The sequence below is a fragment of the Filicampus tigris genome, chromosome 1 (genome assembly GCF_054856515.1).
Source record: "Filicampus tigris isolate MCC_2025a chromosome 1, RoL_Ftig_1.0, whole genome shotgun sequence".
NCBI lineage: Eukaryota > Metazoa > Chordata > Actinopteri > Syngnathiformes > Syngnathidae > Filicampus > Filicampus tigris.
The window spans coordinates 122,501-138,923 of record NC_141217.1 but is presented as its reverse complement, the minus strand read 5'-3'; the positions used below and the strand labels follow the sequence as shown (position 1 = coordinate 138,923).

The following is a 16,423-nucleotide window of genomic DNA, read 5'->3' as shown; positions in this document are numbered from 1 at the left end:
AAACCTAGAATATGCACACCTTCTGCAAAATTAACAGTTTAAAGGGCTGGTTGTTTTCACTAATAAGTTCATTTTATATATTTTTTGATCAGGAAAATGAAAAGAGTTGTCATTTTCTATTTTATCCTTTCACTTTGGAGAAATTAGGAAATAAGTGACTCCATGAATAACACCCCTTGTATACTTGTTTGGTCGGAGTCAACTGAGGGACCGATTACAAACTCTCCATTGGAAATCATCACAGCTGGGCAGTCCGTCCCGGGCCGGACCCGTCGGACCCTCCAGCCCGGCTGGATGCCCATTTTTAGGGTGGGGTGTGGGGGCTGACAAATTTTTAAAAAGGGGCTGGACTAAGCATTGCCGGAAGTGGATTTTAGTCTGTCCCACTAATCGTCCCTCATGCGTGTGAGGTGGTCGTGAGGCGGCCAAATTTCATCTCAGCCTACTCGATGAAAGGCTTCTTTTAGGCTTCTTTCGACTCCCGCGTCGACGCGAGCGAAAACATTGATTCACGTGACCGGCATTGTGCTGTTGGCGACAGGTCTGCGACACATGCCACGCACACATCAGGAATTGTTGATGCTCTGATGGGTCCATTATGTCACATGTTGCGATGACATACGGTTTCCCACACAGAGAGAATTCACCACACAGGTGGTTGCTGCTGCAAAGCAAACTAGGTTGGCAGCGGCGTGGGTGTTATCTCACAAATGTGTGTGTAAAGAAGCTACTTACCCATGTTCCCCCTACAAGATCATTTTTGCAATACAATTAAATGCATCGTCTAGTCATCTCGGTCCTTTTATGGTTGTAGCAGGCACGATATCCATTGTTGTCGCTGTCTTTTTGAAGCGACGCCCCCCTGACTTGGAACGTAACTGTTTCAAAACAACTTGTGTCCACGAGTATAGTCAAGCTGCACGCAGCACTCAAGGATGACGTTGGCACATCAAGGTGGAGTTCATGCACTTCTTCTGGCGTCTTCCCTACTTCCGTAAATATGCCGTAGCAAACCTGCTGTGTAGTGGTTTGCTGGTATGCTTTTGTTTTGAAGGCCAGGAAGTGTGAAGGAGGGAAAGTGTGGAAAATAAATAAGTAACTTGTTGAATGCTTGCAGACTTCTTGTCGTCTGTGTTGCCCCCAAATAATTATACAATACGACAAAACCTATATGAAACATACTACAATGGTCAGAAACAGGAACAGAAACATAACAAAGAAATCCTATGCTAAGGCAAGCCTAAATAAAGAAAACGAAGATCAAAAGATTAGGAGAGGTAAGGGACAATGGACAATCACAACTGATGGTGTGTGTGTTGTGTGCGTGCGTGTCCTTGGAATGAAAGGTGAACTGGCGTACCAAATTAAAGTTAACTGACTTGTGCAAATGTCTGTGCCACGCACACATCAGGAATTGGTGCTGCTCTGATCGGTCCATTATGTCACATGTTGCGATGACATACAGTTTCCCACATGGAGAGGAGGAGAGAATGCAGCATGCAGCTCGTTGCTGCTGCAAAGCAAACTAGTTTGGAAATGAAATTAAATGCATCGTCTAGTCATCTTGGTCCTTTCATGGTTGTAGCAGGAACGATATCCATTGTTGTCGCTGTCTTTTTTAAGCAACGCCCCCGATTGTTTCAAAACAACTTGTGTCTACGAGTATATTCAAGCTGCGCGCAGCATTGACACAAGGTTGACGCTGGCACATCACCGGAAATATGCTGTAGCAAACCTGGTGTGTATAGTGGTTTGCTTTCATTTTGAAGCCCGTGAAGGAGGGGAAGTGTGCAAAATAAATAAGTAACTTGTTGACTGCGACTTCTTGCCGTCTGTTGGACCCAAATAATCATACAATACGACAAAACCAACCCCAGGGCTCGCAATGGAAGTAATCACACGCAGTTCGGTAAGTAGTAAAGTACTAGTGGTGGCGCATTTTGAAGCGTGTCTACAGGGGGTTTGAATAGTAAATTAGCCAGCTAATGATCCTTTAAAAAGCATCTCTCCCACGGCGGCGGCGATCACGGACACTTTTTTTTTTGCTCGGGGGCGGAACGGGGCGGGGAGAGATCGTTTTTATGAATAAGGATGGGGGGTCGCGGCCGGAAGGCTACCCAGGTCAAGGGTGGAGGGTCGCGGCCGGACCGGCAAAAAAGGGTCAAGTACCCAGCTCTGGTTTTAATCTTCATCTACATATTGTATAACCTATTATATCTATATTGTACCTATATTGTATTACATTATCGTATGACCACTACAACATAGTGGCGTGGGGATAAATTATGGAATTGGAATAAATGGAATGGTGGATTCTCACCTGTACATCTTGATGTAGACGCCTGATGTCCATGCTCAGGTCCATCTTGATGTCTTCCAGAATGGAGTAGGCCGCGGGAAGTGTTTGAAGTGGCCTACAATCTGCCTCGCGCTGTTGAGTGCCTCGGACACACTCCTCTGTGAAAGCAGCCCCTCGTGAACGGCAAATTGGCCTGTATGCGCGACACAGCCCTCACTCCTTACTCCCATGTCCTACATTGCTTTCTTCATATTGGCAGCATTTTCACGGAAAATCACATGAACACGCTCCTTACTGATTCCCTATTCGGCAAGCATCTGTTCCAGGACTTGTTGGATGTGCTCGGCATTGTGGGATCCCCGGAATTTCTTTGAGTTCAACGTTGCACGACATAAAACAAAAACTGAGTCTATTTTATCCATTGCGCTGTTAGGCTAAGAAGCAACATCGAGGCAAGGGAGGAACTCCAGATATCGGTAGTAAAGGAGATGCTGGACACGTCAGCCATCAGGACATGCAATTTGTCAGTCAATTGTTTGTGCACCTCGGGAATGCCTTTCTCGGTGATGTAGCGGCGTGAGGGGATTTGATACCGGGGCACCAGGTACTCTGTATAGCGACGCATTCCAAGTTGTTCGACAAATTGAAAATGGGTGGTCGTTTATCGCAATCCACTCGCTTTGATATCGCTACGTAATTTTACGAGCTTTTTCGCTGTCTTGGGGCATCTTTTCTCCCTTCTTGAAAGCCTCCTCTGCTGAGCCCGTAGAAACTTGGCATGTGCTGCCGGATGTGAAATTTTCAAATGGCTGATGAGGTTGGTTGTGTTGAATGAAGACCTAATGCTCCCACCCCTCGAAATGCCAAGTTTACAAATGGAGCAGATTGCAACCCCGTTGTTGTTCTTATCGACCGAAAAGTGTTCCCAGACTGCCGACATGATTGCGCACCTTCCTTTCAAATTGCTTGTTCAACTGAGTGATGTCATACACACATCCGGTGTAATGTTAGGGCTACCTTGACATACATTTTGTAACATGTAATTTATTCATTTCCCCCCTAACATTTGTAGCCTACAAATACAAAAAAGCTGAGAAAAAAATTATAAAATATACATGCAATAAATCCGATTTCTGATTGAGAGACAATTACGAGTCCGAGTCCAGTCTGCAACCACATGATCCAGGTCGATATCCGATCACGTCATCGGATCGGAACAACCCTAGTCCAGGCTGCCAGTTGAGTTTTCAAAGACACCCCAGTCAGTGCAGTCAAAACATTCCTGTAATGCCATTTTTACTTCATAAGTCCATTCAACAATCTCGTTAACAAATAGCTTGCGTTGACTGTAATCGATCAGGGGTGCTGACCAACGAGCAGATAAACTGCTTCCACAGGAGATACATAGACTGGGTGTACCAATTGGTATGGTCCAATAGTCCACTTCAAGAGCACCAAAGTGTCCAAATGCATGTTAGTTAAGGTATGTTAATGTATTTTCGCAGTGATTATGGTGTTTATGACACAAATTATTGTTTTGAGGGGCCCGAAACCCATTTTGTGTGTTAACAACCCCATTACGGTTGCTGGGTACTGGTTTGCCGGACTGCCGCGGGGCATCATTAGAGGATTTCCGGGAGGAACCCTCGAGTTCATTGGTTGGGTCCAAGCTTACGATGTAAACACCCGCATCTGTTGGTTTTGCATTTGAACGTTTTAGCATTGCGAAGCATTTAGCGGCCAAGTCGCGCAGCTGTGAACTAGTCACCATCTGAGGGCACAAGCCCATCAACCCTAGATACTATTTGTTTGAGGTTTGGGTGTAGATTTTCTTCAAAAAGCGTTTTAAAGTCTTGGTTGTCTTCCATGCCAGGTTAATTAAGAAATCCGAAATATGCGTCACGCAAGCGGCAGTAATAGATCTGAGGGGACTCTTGCCTCCCTTGTTTATGGAAAGCGCGGCTGCCGGGGCGGTTGCCTTGCCGGCTGCGGGCTTGTGGGTCATCAAATTCCACAACCATCGCTTGGCGTAAAGCTTCTGGATCGGCTAATATATAAGCAGGTTGTTGCTCGATTAGTCGATTAACTGCTCGACTAAAAGTCATCTTGATTTGTTAGGGTTTGTCGTCGAGGGTAGTCGCTGGGAACCTGTTTTGGTGGTAGTCAATATCTCTAAGGTAATCTGATGTATTATGGGACCACCTTGGTTCAGGTTTGAACTTTTGAATGTTGCGTGCCAATTTGTCCAAATCTTTCCAGGTCACACTCATGTGCACTCCCGGTTTGGGAGTGGGCGTGGGACCGCTGTTGAAGGGGATGGCAGCCGGTGGCACCAAGTCTTGTAAGGGTGCTGGCCTTTGTGGCACATGCCCCCTGAATACGTGGGTCACCGTGGTGGCTTCCCAGGTGGGTTCCGGTCTCCCCACCGTCAATTGTTTAAGGGGTGGTGCTGCCGCGCTCGACTCAGGAGGTCTTGTGAAAGAATGTGTTCCTTATGAGAGAGTTCCGCGGGTGGCATTTAACTGCCGTGCGAGCTGTAGCTCACGCTTTACCTGTGCCAACTCCGCCTCCTGGTCTTGTTGACATTGTTGGAGACGGTTTAAGTTAGTCTCGGCCATTGTCAACTTGATTCTCTGGATTTGAGAGGTCCATTTTTGCGGCACACTCTTCTCTTAGTGCTTTTACTTGTTTAAGGCAAATTACATCATCGGAGGCTTGGTATAACAACAAGCGGGCTCACTGGTGGTCTGCCTCGACCCGTTGCAATTGGTCTCTGGTGGGTCAATCAGCCAGTTCGGTTAACTCAGATCTTAGTCTGGTAATTTCTGTGGCAGCGGCACAAACATTTTTCTTGTTTGCGATCGTTGTTCTCATACCAAGTGAGTGTCTGAGTCAATTTGCGATTCTCACAGGTCAGGTCAGCATCTTGGGCAGCTGCATCAGTCAGCGTCATTGTCATCAAGTAAGCCTGCGGTACGAGCTTTGGCTTCATCCCGCTGTGCCTCAACGTCAGCAAGTTCAACTTCAACATTGTTCCAAGGATGATTGGTTACACCCAGCTGTGCTGTCAACTTAAGTTCCGTTTTGTCTTTTGCTTAAAGCTGGTGTTTAAACTGGTCAAATTCTATGTCGCTGTGCTTTGATTGTGACACAAGGTTCAAAACTACGTACCCAAGTAATTGATTGAAGGATTCATCCTTTGGGGTTTTGATTTTAGCATCACTCATGGGTTGAGCGAAGTTAGAATTTTTAGGGTGTCGGTGTCAGTGCTTTTAACGGACTCAGCATAACCCGGAATAGTTTTTTCTCAGGTTATTCACTAGTTCTTTCAGCGCGTCGAGGTTTTCGAATGGGCTAGGATTGTCACGAGGCTCCGCTATGTTTTCAATCGAAGAAACAACTGGTTTACATAACTCGCATTGGTGGACGTTCACTTAAAGTGCAACGGAGGGAGCGTTGTCTAATACGCACCCAAAAGGGTTCTCAAAGGTATCGCTATTTTGAAGGAAGAAGCCGAAAACACAAACGCAAACCAAGGCAACTTAGACAAATTGTTGTGCACAAATTAAATCAAACGCAACTGAAAATATCAAAGTATGCATACAATTATTTTAATTGATGGTTCATTGAATACTCAAACCTATCAAAGAAATACAGTGTTGATAAATTAATTTGGAAAGCAAATTGAATTTAAATGCACAATATGTTCAAGGTTTTGGAAGTAGATTTCACCAGTTTGGTTTGGAAGTTGTCGTATTAAATGAAAAAGGTATTTAATTTAATCTAGCTTTCCAGTGTGTGCTTACATCTACGTAAACACACTTTAGTTGAGTAGGCTTGTGGGGGCCCAACCCAGGTTGAGAAGGCTGCTAGGCCTTCGGACAAGCAACTGCTTGAGAACAGCAATTAATTTATTAACTACTTGTACATAAGTCAATAATAAAGTCATCAAGTGGTGTAATTGTCACGGTTGTTTGAGATTTTGATTGTGGGATATAAAGTTACCATAAAAACGGTGCGTTAAGTGTGGATTCAAACCAAAAGTGCATACCAGGTTTGAATGGTGTTAAGCGCGGTGTGGGTAGAGCGATGTTCAACACGGATGCTGTGCATTCAGAGCGTACTGAGGATCTTCTTTTGATAAGACGATTAAGGGTACACGCGAACAGCAATGTGAAACAATTCAAGTTTTAAATCACGACCAGATAGTTTTGCTTGGACGCTGCCAGTTTTTGTTTTTGTTTTTGTTTTTCTTATCGAAGGCAGTGTCCTTCTTTTTGTTTTTTTGAATACTTGGAACATTCCTTTTTAAGTTATTGTGTTTGAGTTGTTTACTTTGGTGCGTGTCTCTCTCCATCGAAATGCTTTTGTAATGTGAATTGGGACTTTGACCCTGTACCTTGGGTTTCTTGAATTTGATTTATAGCTAGAGAATCATGGAAAGAATGGGATATATAAAGTGTATATCACTAAATGTTCAAGGAATTAAAAACCCAATTAAAAGGAGGAACGTGATAACTTATTTAAAAAAAACACAAGACAGACATTGCTTTCATCCAAGAGACTCACTTAACAGATATAGAACATACAAAATTGAAGTGTGACTGGATTTGTGAGGTCTATTACTCTTCATTTTCATCCAGTGCCAGAGCAGTAGCAATACTTACTAATATTCGATTTCAACTAAATAATAAAGAAAGAGACACGTTTGGTAGATTTATATTACTTGACTGTAAAATTAACACAAATTGTTGCTGGCATCAATATACGGTCCTAATATAGATGATCCCATTTTTTTTAACACCTTAATTATGAAACTGTCCTTGGCAGAGGGTCAGTGTATTTTGGGAGGCGATTTGAATCTCGTTTTGAATCCATCGTTGGATCGCTCGGCCCCCAAGAATACCAATCTGTCAAGATCTGATATAATCCAGAGTCAAGGTATGAATGAACTTGGTTTGAAGGATATATGGAGAGTACAAAACCCAGATACAAAGGATTTCCCCTAATATTCCAATGTGCACAATACATATTCAAGAATTGATATGTTTTTGACGTCACAAACACTATTACCGCAAATTAAAACCTGTTCTTATTTGGCTGCCACCTTATCAGATCATAGCATCATCATGCCTTACAGATGGAAGTGCTTCTGCAACAAACAGGACCTATCCCCTACAGATGGCGTTTTAATATATTTTTACTGAAAGACCCGGAATTTATTAAATACATGAACAATATGTTGGATATATATTTGGAGACTAACTTGAATTTCTCTTTCCATTCTATGGTGTGGGAAGTTAAGGCTTATATGAGAGGTCATATAATCTCGTATTTATCACATAAAAATAAACAGAAGCAAGATCAACTTCTACAATTAGAAACAGAAATCAGAGCATTAGAAATTAAACATGCCCAAACAAAACAACATGAGGCTCTTTGCGTACTTAAACAGAAACGGATTTTATATGATAATCTTTGCACGAGTAGAGCAGAAAGAGCAATGCCATTAACCAGATATCACTACTATGAATATGGCAACAAAACTGGCAATCTACTTGCCTGGATGTTAAAGCAAAAAGAAAATGAGAAATTTATACAAGGCATTAAAACTGATGATGGTCATGATTTAGAAGGTAATAAGGAAATAAATCTAGAATTCAAAAAATATTATGAAACATTATATCAATCTGAACAGGTGACGGAAGCTCAGACGAAAGACTTTATTAGTAAATTATCTTTACCAAAACTTATAACTACAGACAGGAGATTATTGGAGGAAGAGATAACGGAGAGGGAGGTCCTTTCTGCCATTGAATCGCTACAAAATAACTCAACTCCAGGATCTGATGGCTATCCTATTGAGTATTTTAAATTCTTCTCAAAAAAACTACTAATCCCATTTACAAACATGATTAGAGAAGCTGTCCAGAGAGAAACACTACCCAAACATTGGAATAGGCAATTATGATACTACTTCCTAAACCTGGGAAGGATCTACAGAAAACCTGTAATTACAGACCTCTTAGTCTCCTTAATTCAGACTATAAAATACGATCAAAAGTGATTCCATTACGTTTAGAGAAAGTAATTCCAAAAATTATTCATGCAGACCAGACAGGTTTTATCAAAAATAGACAAGGTGCAGATAATGTTCGGCGGCTGTTTCATGTTATAGAGTACACACAAAAACTGCCCAGCTGTGATAGTTTCAATGGACGCTGAAAAAGCATTTGACAGGAACGAAACAAATTTTCTTCTTAAGACGGTGAAGGTCATGAATTTCGGCGCTAACTTTTTTAGGATTATAAAGACATTGTTTTATGCTCCCAGATCGAAGATTTTGACAAACGGGGTCTTGTCCGATGCATTTTCTTTGTCTCGTGGTTGCCGTCAGGATTGCCCCAGTTCACCCGCACGTTTTCCAATTGCAATTGAACCATTAGCCATTGCCTTGCGGTCAGATGTTTTAGTAACTGGGATAAAAATTGGTATGGATGAGCACAAACTCGCACTTTATGCTGATGACTTATTAGTATTTCTATCTTAACCTATGTTATCACTCCATTCGTTACTGACGAAGCTTATGAAGTACAGTGCAGTCTCGGGTTTAAAATCAACTACTCCAAGAGCGAGGCATTTCCAATAAATATGGATAATGATTGCAAAAGTACCTTCTCAGTACCATTTAGATTGTGCCCAGAGGGCTTTAAATATCTGGTAATTAAAGTCTGTAACTCATGTGATAAGCTTTATGAAGAAAATTATAGGTTATTACTCAATAAATCAAAAACTGAATTACAAAGATGGATGGATCTCCAATTATCTTTAAAAGAGAGAATTAATACAGTGAAAATAAATATACTGCCCAAATGCATTTATTTATTTTGGTGTATTCTAGCAAAAATCCCTACATCCTTTTTAATTGAACTGGACAAATTATTAACTACCTTCCTGTGGCACAGAAAAAGACCAAGAGGTAAACTCCGTACGGTGCAGCTGCCTTATGCCAAAGGCGGCCTGAAACTGCCCAACTTTAGATTGTATTATTTGGCTGCGCAGTTTCGCGGTTTTATTCCAAAGCAGAGGAGACCAGGTGGTTGCTGATAGAACAGTACGAAACACAAGATAAATTAACGGTAATACCATTTCTGGGATCTAAAAATAAACTCAAATTAATGACAAAAAACTAAATTATTTTGACTACATTTGATGCTTGGCAACAATTGCTCGCATTAATTGGGCAAAGTACAAAATTATTGATAAATTCACCATTGATGATCTTAACATTCCAGCATCTATAGCGGATAATGTTTTACAAAAGTGGGTGAGGAAAGGTGTAAACGTTATAGGAGACCTCTATCCTAATAATGACTTCTCAAGCTTTTGTCACCTGTCAGAAGTTTATAATTTAGGTAAACACAACTTTTTCAAATATTTGCAAGTTAGGAGTTGGATCAGAAGTCAGACTAAGACACATTTCCACGCAAACCTCAGGAATCTTTGCCCGAAAAATGTCTTTTTGAGCCAAGACACAATGGAGCTAAGGGGTTAATATCTTTTGTTTATAAAACTATTCTTAATAACTTACCAAATCATAGAGGGCATACAAACAGAATGAGATGGGAAGCTGACCTCGGATGTAGCTACACAGAGGAGAAATGGAACATAATATTGCGTACAGCGCGAACAAAGTCCCTGTTTGTTCTTCATTATGTTTACTATGCCTAGAATTAATTGTTGTTTCGCGGAGAGAGAGTTTTTTTGTTTGTTTGTTTTGTTTTCTCTTTTTTTGTTTTGTTTTGTTTTGGAAAAGTTGGAAATTCTAAATAAAATGTGTAAAAAAAAAAAAAAAAGTTTTAAATCACCACAGTAATGTTTGGCGGCCCGGTCAGGTGGTTGGAGATGAGTGTAAAGTCAATTGGGAGCGAAAAAAAAATGTCAGATGACAAAAATGAAAAATTTAAAATGAGTTAAGTCACATAAACTTGCAAAGCACACAAAATATGCTCAGGAAACACACAGTCAAGTCTATGCTATGCCAAAATAATAATCATGAATATTATTAACTGTCCAAAATTGTAAAAATTGACAAAAATGGTTGCGGTAGAGGCAAGCTTATGAGCTGGGAAATCTCACGTGTTGATCAGCGAAAATTTGGAAGTACTATAAAATAAATGGGATAATCAAACAAAACAACAAAAAGAAAACAAAATAAATCGAGTGTTAATGGGAAACAAAAGAAAGAAAAAGTAAATACAATTAAATAAGATGAATAAATAAACGTGTAAAATATTAATCCGAAATGTTATCAAAAGTTTCCAAATTGACTTAAACTCAAAGTGAATAACTCTTAAGGAAGAAGGGCCACACGTGCAAGCAGTTACAACAGCAAAATTTATGAGTCCACTAACTTTGATTTTGGTTGTCGCCTAGTTGTTACCGAAAATCTCCACGTGATAGCAATGTTGCAGCGTAGTATAAAATGTATCAGCTTGACAACTTTGTAACACGACCAAATTAGGCATGAATGTGGTTAATTATAGCAACAGCTCCACAAATTAGACCACAACAACGGTTGTGGATAAATACCTTTGATAAATACCTTTATCACTTTAATCCAAACGGTGCCGTATAACTACGTGCACCGCGGGTGGAATATGCTTATTTGATTGCTATTGTAGCGATGTATTTGTGTGGCAAGCAGTGGTCTTTGAGCATTGACCAGTCACGCTTCATACACAAAGGTATAAGCATGTAGAACAGCAATCAGCAATCTTACTTCAGAGCAAGCATCAGAGCACAATCGACAAGAAACAACTGCAGTTTTAGCAGTTTGCACGCAAGTCGGCTCTGCCAAGCTTCCAGGTGTGGCTGCATAAGCGGGGAACCACACCACACAGTTAAACACAGAGCTAACAAATTAGCATAGAGTGTGCTCAATCAGCACAGACGCGCTGAAACAAGAGTTTTTAACAACTATTCTGCAAGTTTACAGTGACTCAGTCTTCACCGGCGCAGATTCCGTGCGGGGAAGAAATGCCCCAAAACCTACGAGGCTGTTATGTGTCTAAGTAGCTAGTCTAGAGATGCGAACAAGGGGGTATGAGTGCTTCTCTAGCAACCATAGTTCCATGCTACAATAGAGTGACTCGGGTGTAGGAAAACATTCGCGGAGAGAACCTCACGCAAAGACAAGCATGTATAAATAGGTGACAACCATTCACTAACTTTTCAGCGTAATTGATGTCACAACGTTGACAAAAATTTATTGCAGGTTTACTGAAACTACAAATGTGCACAATATTTTCTCAAAATACCAGCCACGCTCTCAAGCAAGTGGTCCGTTTTGTGTATTATTATCGTAACAACCGCTACGCTCTCATTCAGGAATGGTGTGGCACACAATTTGTGTACCCTCTCACTGAAACACAAGGTGGTAGCATGAAATAGGCGTCTACAATGAAATGAATGGGAAGCTGCCACACTCAAAATGGCAACGGTGATTTCATCTTTTCTCACCAAATGTCTGACAAACTGCACGAAAATCGTATTAAAAGCAGTGAATTCTGTGTTTGGATCAAAGAATAACTTAATTTGTCCTCACTACAGGGCATCAATGTGTAGCGAAAATGGGGGTCACTCATAAGAGTGTAGATAGTTAATAGTGACCAGCAGCAATGCCTGCATTACTCCTGCTTACCTCTTGGGGCACCGCATCAAAATTTTAAGTTATTTAGAGGGAAATTTGACGAAAATCTCATGAAATCAGTCTTGAAATGTGAAGGTGAATAAAGTAAGTTGTGAGTTCTTCTAATAAAACAAAGGTTTTATATGCACCCACTGAAAAAGCCCTGGCGAGCTGCAAAGTGGTCACTTATGATAAGCGGAGTCTCTCGTGAGGAGCAGGTGGAAGAACCTTCACTAGTTTGCATATGGAGGAAAGAAAAATAAAGGCGCAAAAAAAAAAAAAGAGGCAGCTTGGAACGGGATTCTCATGTGGCCCGACTGCTATGCAGTGTTGGGCTTCGCTAGGACCACCCAGAGGTGATTTTGCTGGCCTTCAAACAAAAGGGGGGCAAAGTGTTGCTTCAGCTTCTGCTCCCCATAGCTGTATTTCGGTTGATCTCCCACATATGCGTGGTGATGGAGATTGAGAACCCAGATTCTCAGCTTTTGAAGGTCGACTGCTAGTGGTTTCCGGGCAGACTTGGCGAGTGTGGGAGCGCAATCGAAAATGCAGCCAAAAGATACAAATAATTGAGATGTGAGAGAGACTTGTTTAAGTCACCACAAAGAGAGCAACAGGAGAGCAGTATCACAAGAGTGTCAGAGAGCAAAAGGCCAGACCTTTTGTCTCCTTAAAAAAAGGGGAGGTGGTGAAGTGTCCGCCCCCCCACGACAAGTTTCAGGTGAGCCTCAATTTGTGAATGTTTGTGCATTTAACAATTCGTAACTTGCATTTTTATGTTCATGCTTCAGCTCAAATTCTGAAATTCATTCTGAATGCGTCCGAAGTTTAGGAGACGAAGATATGAGTTTAAACCTTTATCTACACTGTTGTGTCACAAACCTGACAAGGAAAATGATTATTACCATAGAGAAGCTTCGAGAAGATTCATCAATGCAAAGTTAGTAGGATCAGCACAGTAAACAATGCACAAACATACATTCAAATATGTTTCATTCATTCATTCATTATCCATACTGCTTATCCTCACAAGGGTCGCAGGGCGTGCTGGAGCCTATCCCAGCTGTCTTTGGGCAGTAGGCGGGGGACACCCTGAATTGGTTGCCAGCCAATCGCAGGGCACACCGAGACAAACATCCGCACTCACAATCACACCTAAGGGCAATTTAGAGTGATCAATTAACCTGCCATGCATGTTTTTGGAATGTGGGAGGAAACCGGAGTACCCGGAGAAAACCCACGCAGGCACGGGGAGAACATGCAAACTCCACACAGGGAGGCCGGAGCCAGGATCGAACCCACGACCTCTGAACTGTGAGGCGGATGTGCTAACCAGTCGACCACCGTGCCACCCAAATATGTTTCATTTCAAGGTAATTTTGATTGACTGAAAGGCATAGGAAGTTTAAAGCTGCAGTTCCCATGTCGACCACTTGGGGTCAGTCTTTGTCCAGCACTGCCAAGTCCGTCGGGGTTTGGCCCCCTGCTGATTGTGTGAGGGTACCGCCGACTTCCCGCTGGGGAAGCTCCAGGTAGTCTGTCTCAAGGCAGTTCGAATCCACAACCCATTGTCTGTAGAGGTAGTCCACGTGACCAAGTGTCTGTCCTTATCATGAGTTTCTTTATTCTTGAGTCCTAGCATGTCTTTGTCAAGTCAAATGGCAGGGATTCCCTGGTGATTCAATTGTTTTAAAGTGAGGGTGGAGCAGACTTGGTGGTAGTCCTGGCTAAATCTTGTGGTCCACATGAAGGCATATTCGTTACGTGTGGCTTAAAGTAAAAATATGGTACTATCAATTAGCAATTAATAACATGAAATGTGTTTGTGTTCAGAAGATAGATGAGGAAGACGACGCACACACTAACTGTGAGTTCACACCATAGTACTACATAATTGTAAACATAGATACACATACACACACCGATTTAAACAGAAAGAATGTTTGTGTCTACAGGCCCGGCAGACATCAACGGCAACACTTCCTGCAACACAACCAATGACAAAGTGAGCCCAATGTCATCTTGTTCTTTGTTGAAAGACAGTTGTAATGGCCACGGCCCCAGGCGGTTCTCCAGCCCCGCCTCCAGTGTCTCTGGGTTCTCCAGCTCCATGAACTCAGCCACATCAGAATCAACAGTTTCCACACAGTCAGGATACTCTGGTGGACAAGACGGTGAGAACACATTCCCACTCTGGGAGGCAATCGACCTTTTGCCAAGACCCTTACTGCTTTCTACACTTTAGCCCTTGTGTGGTTTTTGTATTTTTTGGTACTCAGCCAGTGTTGATGGGTCTGGTAGACCCGTTAGAGTTTGGGGTTTTCAAAACAACACAATCAAATAATTTTCTGTTAAAATACTCAACAGATGTTTACTACCTCCAAATTGTAAGTCATATGAACAGCAAACATTGTTAATATTCACCCTTTACCTTTGTTAGATCACATTTATGAATTAATGCATCCTTCCATCCGTTATCTATACCGCTTCTCCTCACAAGGGTCTCGGGCGTGCTGGAGCCTATCCCAGCTGTCTTTGGGCAGTAGGCAGGGGACACCCTGAATTGGTTTCCAGCCAATCGCAGGGCACACAGAGACAAACATCCGCACTCACAATCACACCTAGGGGCAATTCACAGTGTCCAATCAACCTACCAAGCATATTTTTGGAATGTGGGAGGAAACCGGAGTTCCCGGAGAAAACCCACGCAGGCACGGGGAGAACATGCAAACTCCACACAGGGAGGCTGGAGCCGGGATCGAACCCACGACCTCTGAGCTGTGAGGCGGACGTGCTGACTAGTCGACCACCGCACCTGAATGAATGCACTCCTTTTTAAAAATAAAATGTAATGGAAAAAAATATATCCCATAACAGTGTGCTATCACCATGAGGAGAAGGTTTCAGATTTGCCTTGTCATTTTTCTTTTGGTAAAAACTGAACGCGGTTTCCACAGAACCCAACACCATACAAGGGTTAAGCGTTCAACATGATGTTCCCACCTTGTGCACTCCCTTTGTTTTGGTAATGCCAAATTCATATTCTTTCAGTTTGAAAATAAAAAACAATGTCTGTTAAATTTCTAAAGAAGCATGCAGGTTGTGCAGTACATAGCAAACCAAATTTTGATGCAAAGGGAACACAACATTCATATCACAGAGCAACTTTGTTAGTCCTCTGTTCACTATTACAGTGGTCCCGTTCGCAATCCGCTACTTGCAAATATACCTATTTGTTGATGATGTATTTCGTAACCTAGCCACCGTTACTCACTGAAAAACTTGCCTGTTTGCTTGTTTTTGTGCTTTTTGAAATGACTTAAAATGCCACAAGATTATGAGAAAAACACCTGCATTTGGAGATCCTCTGCCATTTTGTCAGGTTGGATGGTGAACGTTGGCCATTTTCAGGTCCCTCCAGAGATTCTCAATCGGGTTTAGGTCAGGGCTTTGGCTGGGCCATTCAAGAACGGTCACAGAGTTGTTCTGAAGCCACTCCTTTGTTATTTTAGCTGTGTGCTTTGGGTCATTGTCCTGTTGAAATGTGAACCTTCGACCCAGTCTGCAGTCCTCAGAACTCTGGAAGAGGTTTTCCTCCAGGATATCGCTGTACTTGGCTACATTCATCTTTCCTTCAATTGCAACCAGTCATCCTGTCCCTGCAGCTGAAAAACATCCACACAACCTGATGCTCCCACCACCATGTTTCTGTACTCCACACAAACTACTTAAAATTAACACCAAAAAGTTAAAACTTCAATCAGACTAGAGAATCTTATTTCTTATAATCTGGGAGTATTTCATGAGCTTTTTGGCAAACTATGCGGGCTTTCATGTGTATTACACTGAGAAGAGGCTCCCGTCGAGCCACCCTGACATAAAGCCCCGGCTGGTGGAGGGCTGCAGTGACTTTGTGGAACTTTCTCCCATCTCACTACTACATCTCTGGAGCTCAGCCACAGCGATCTTTGGGTTCTTCTTTACCTCTCTCACCAATGCTCTTCTCCAATGATTTCTCAGTTTGGCTGGACGGCCAGGTCTAGGAAGAGTTGTGGTCATCCCAATTCTTCCATTTGAGGATAATGGAGGCCACGGTGCTCTTAGGAACCTTGAGTGCTGCAGAAATAACCTTTTGATCTGTGCCTTGCCACAATTCTGTCTCTGATCTGCTTGGGCAGTTCCTTCGACCCCTTGATTCTCATTTGCTCTAACATGCACTGTGAGGTGTAAGGTCTTATATAGACAGGTGTGTGCCTTTCCTAATCAAGTCCAATCCGTTTAATTAAACACAGCTGGACTTCAATAAAGAAGCAGAACTACTCAAGGAGGATCAGAAGAAATGGACAGCATGGTCGCTGCAAAGGGGCTGAATACTTACGACCATATGATCTTTCAGTTTTTCTTTTTTCATAAATTTGCAAAAACGTCTACAT

General features: G+C 42.2%; 1 protein-coding gene across 4 annotated transcripts in view; it reads left to right on the top strand.

Moving 5' to 3' along the window:
- LOC147152418 (SRSF protein kinase 3-like) overlaps window positions 1-16,423 on the top strand; it is a 53,883-nt gene that overhangs the window by 28,096 nt on the left and 9,364 nt on the right. For 3 of the 4 annotated variants that reach the window (XM_086045891.1, XM_086045864.1, XM_086045872.1), the window contains exons 11-12: window positions 13,824-13,857; window positions 13,946-14,164. In XM_086045891.1, the coding sequence (XP_085902017.1) occupies window positions 13,824-13,857; window positions 13,946-14,164 (253 nt within the window). The remainder of the gene's footprint in view (window positions 1-13,823; window positions 13,858-13,945; window positions 14,165-16,423) is intronic. The other variant, XM_086045883.1, reaches the window with a different exon arrangement.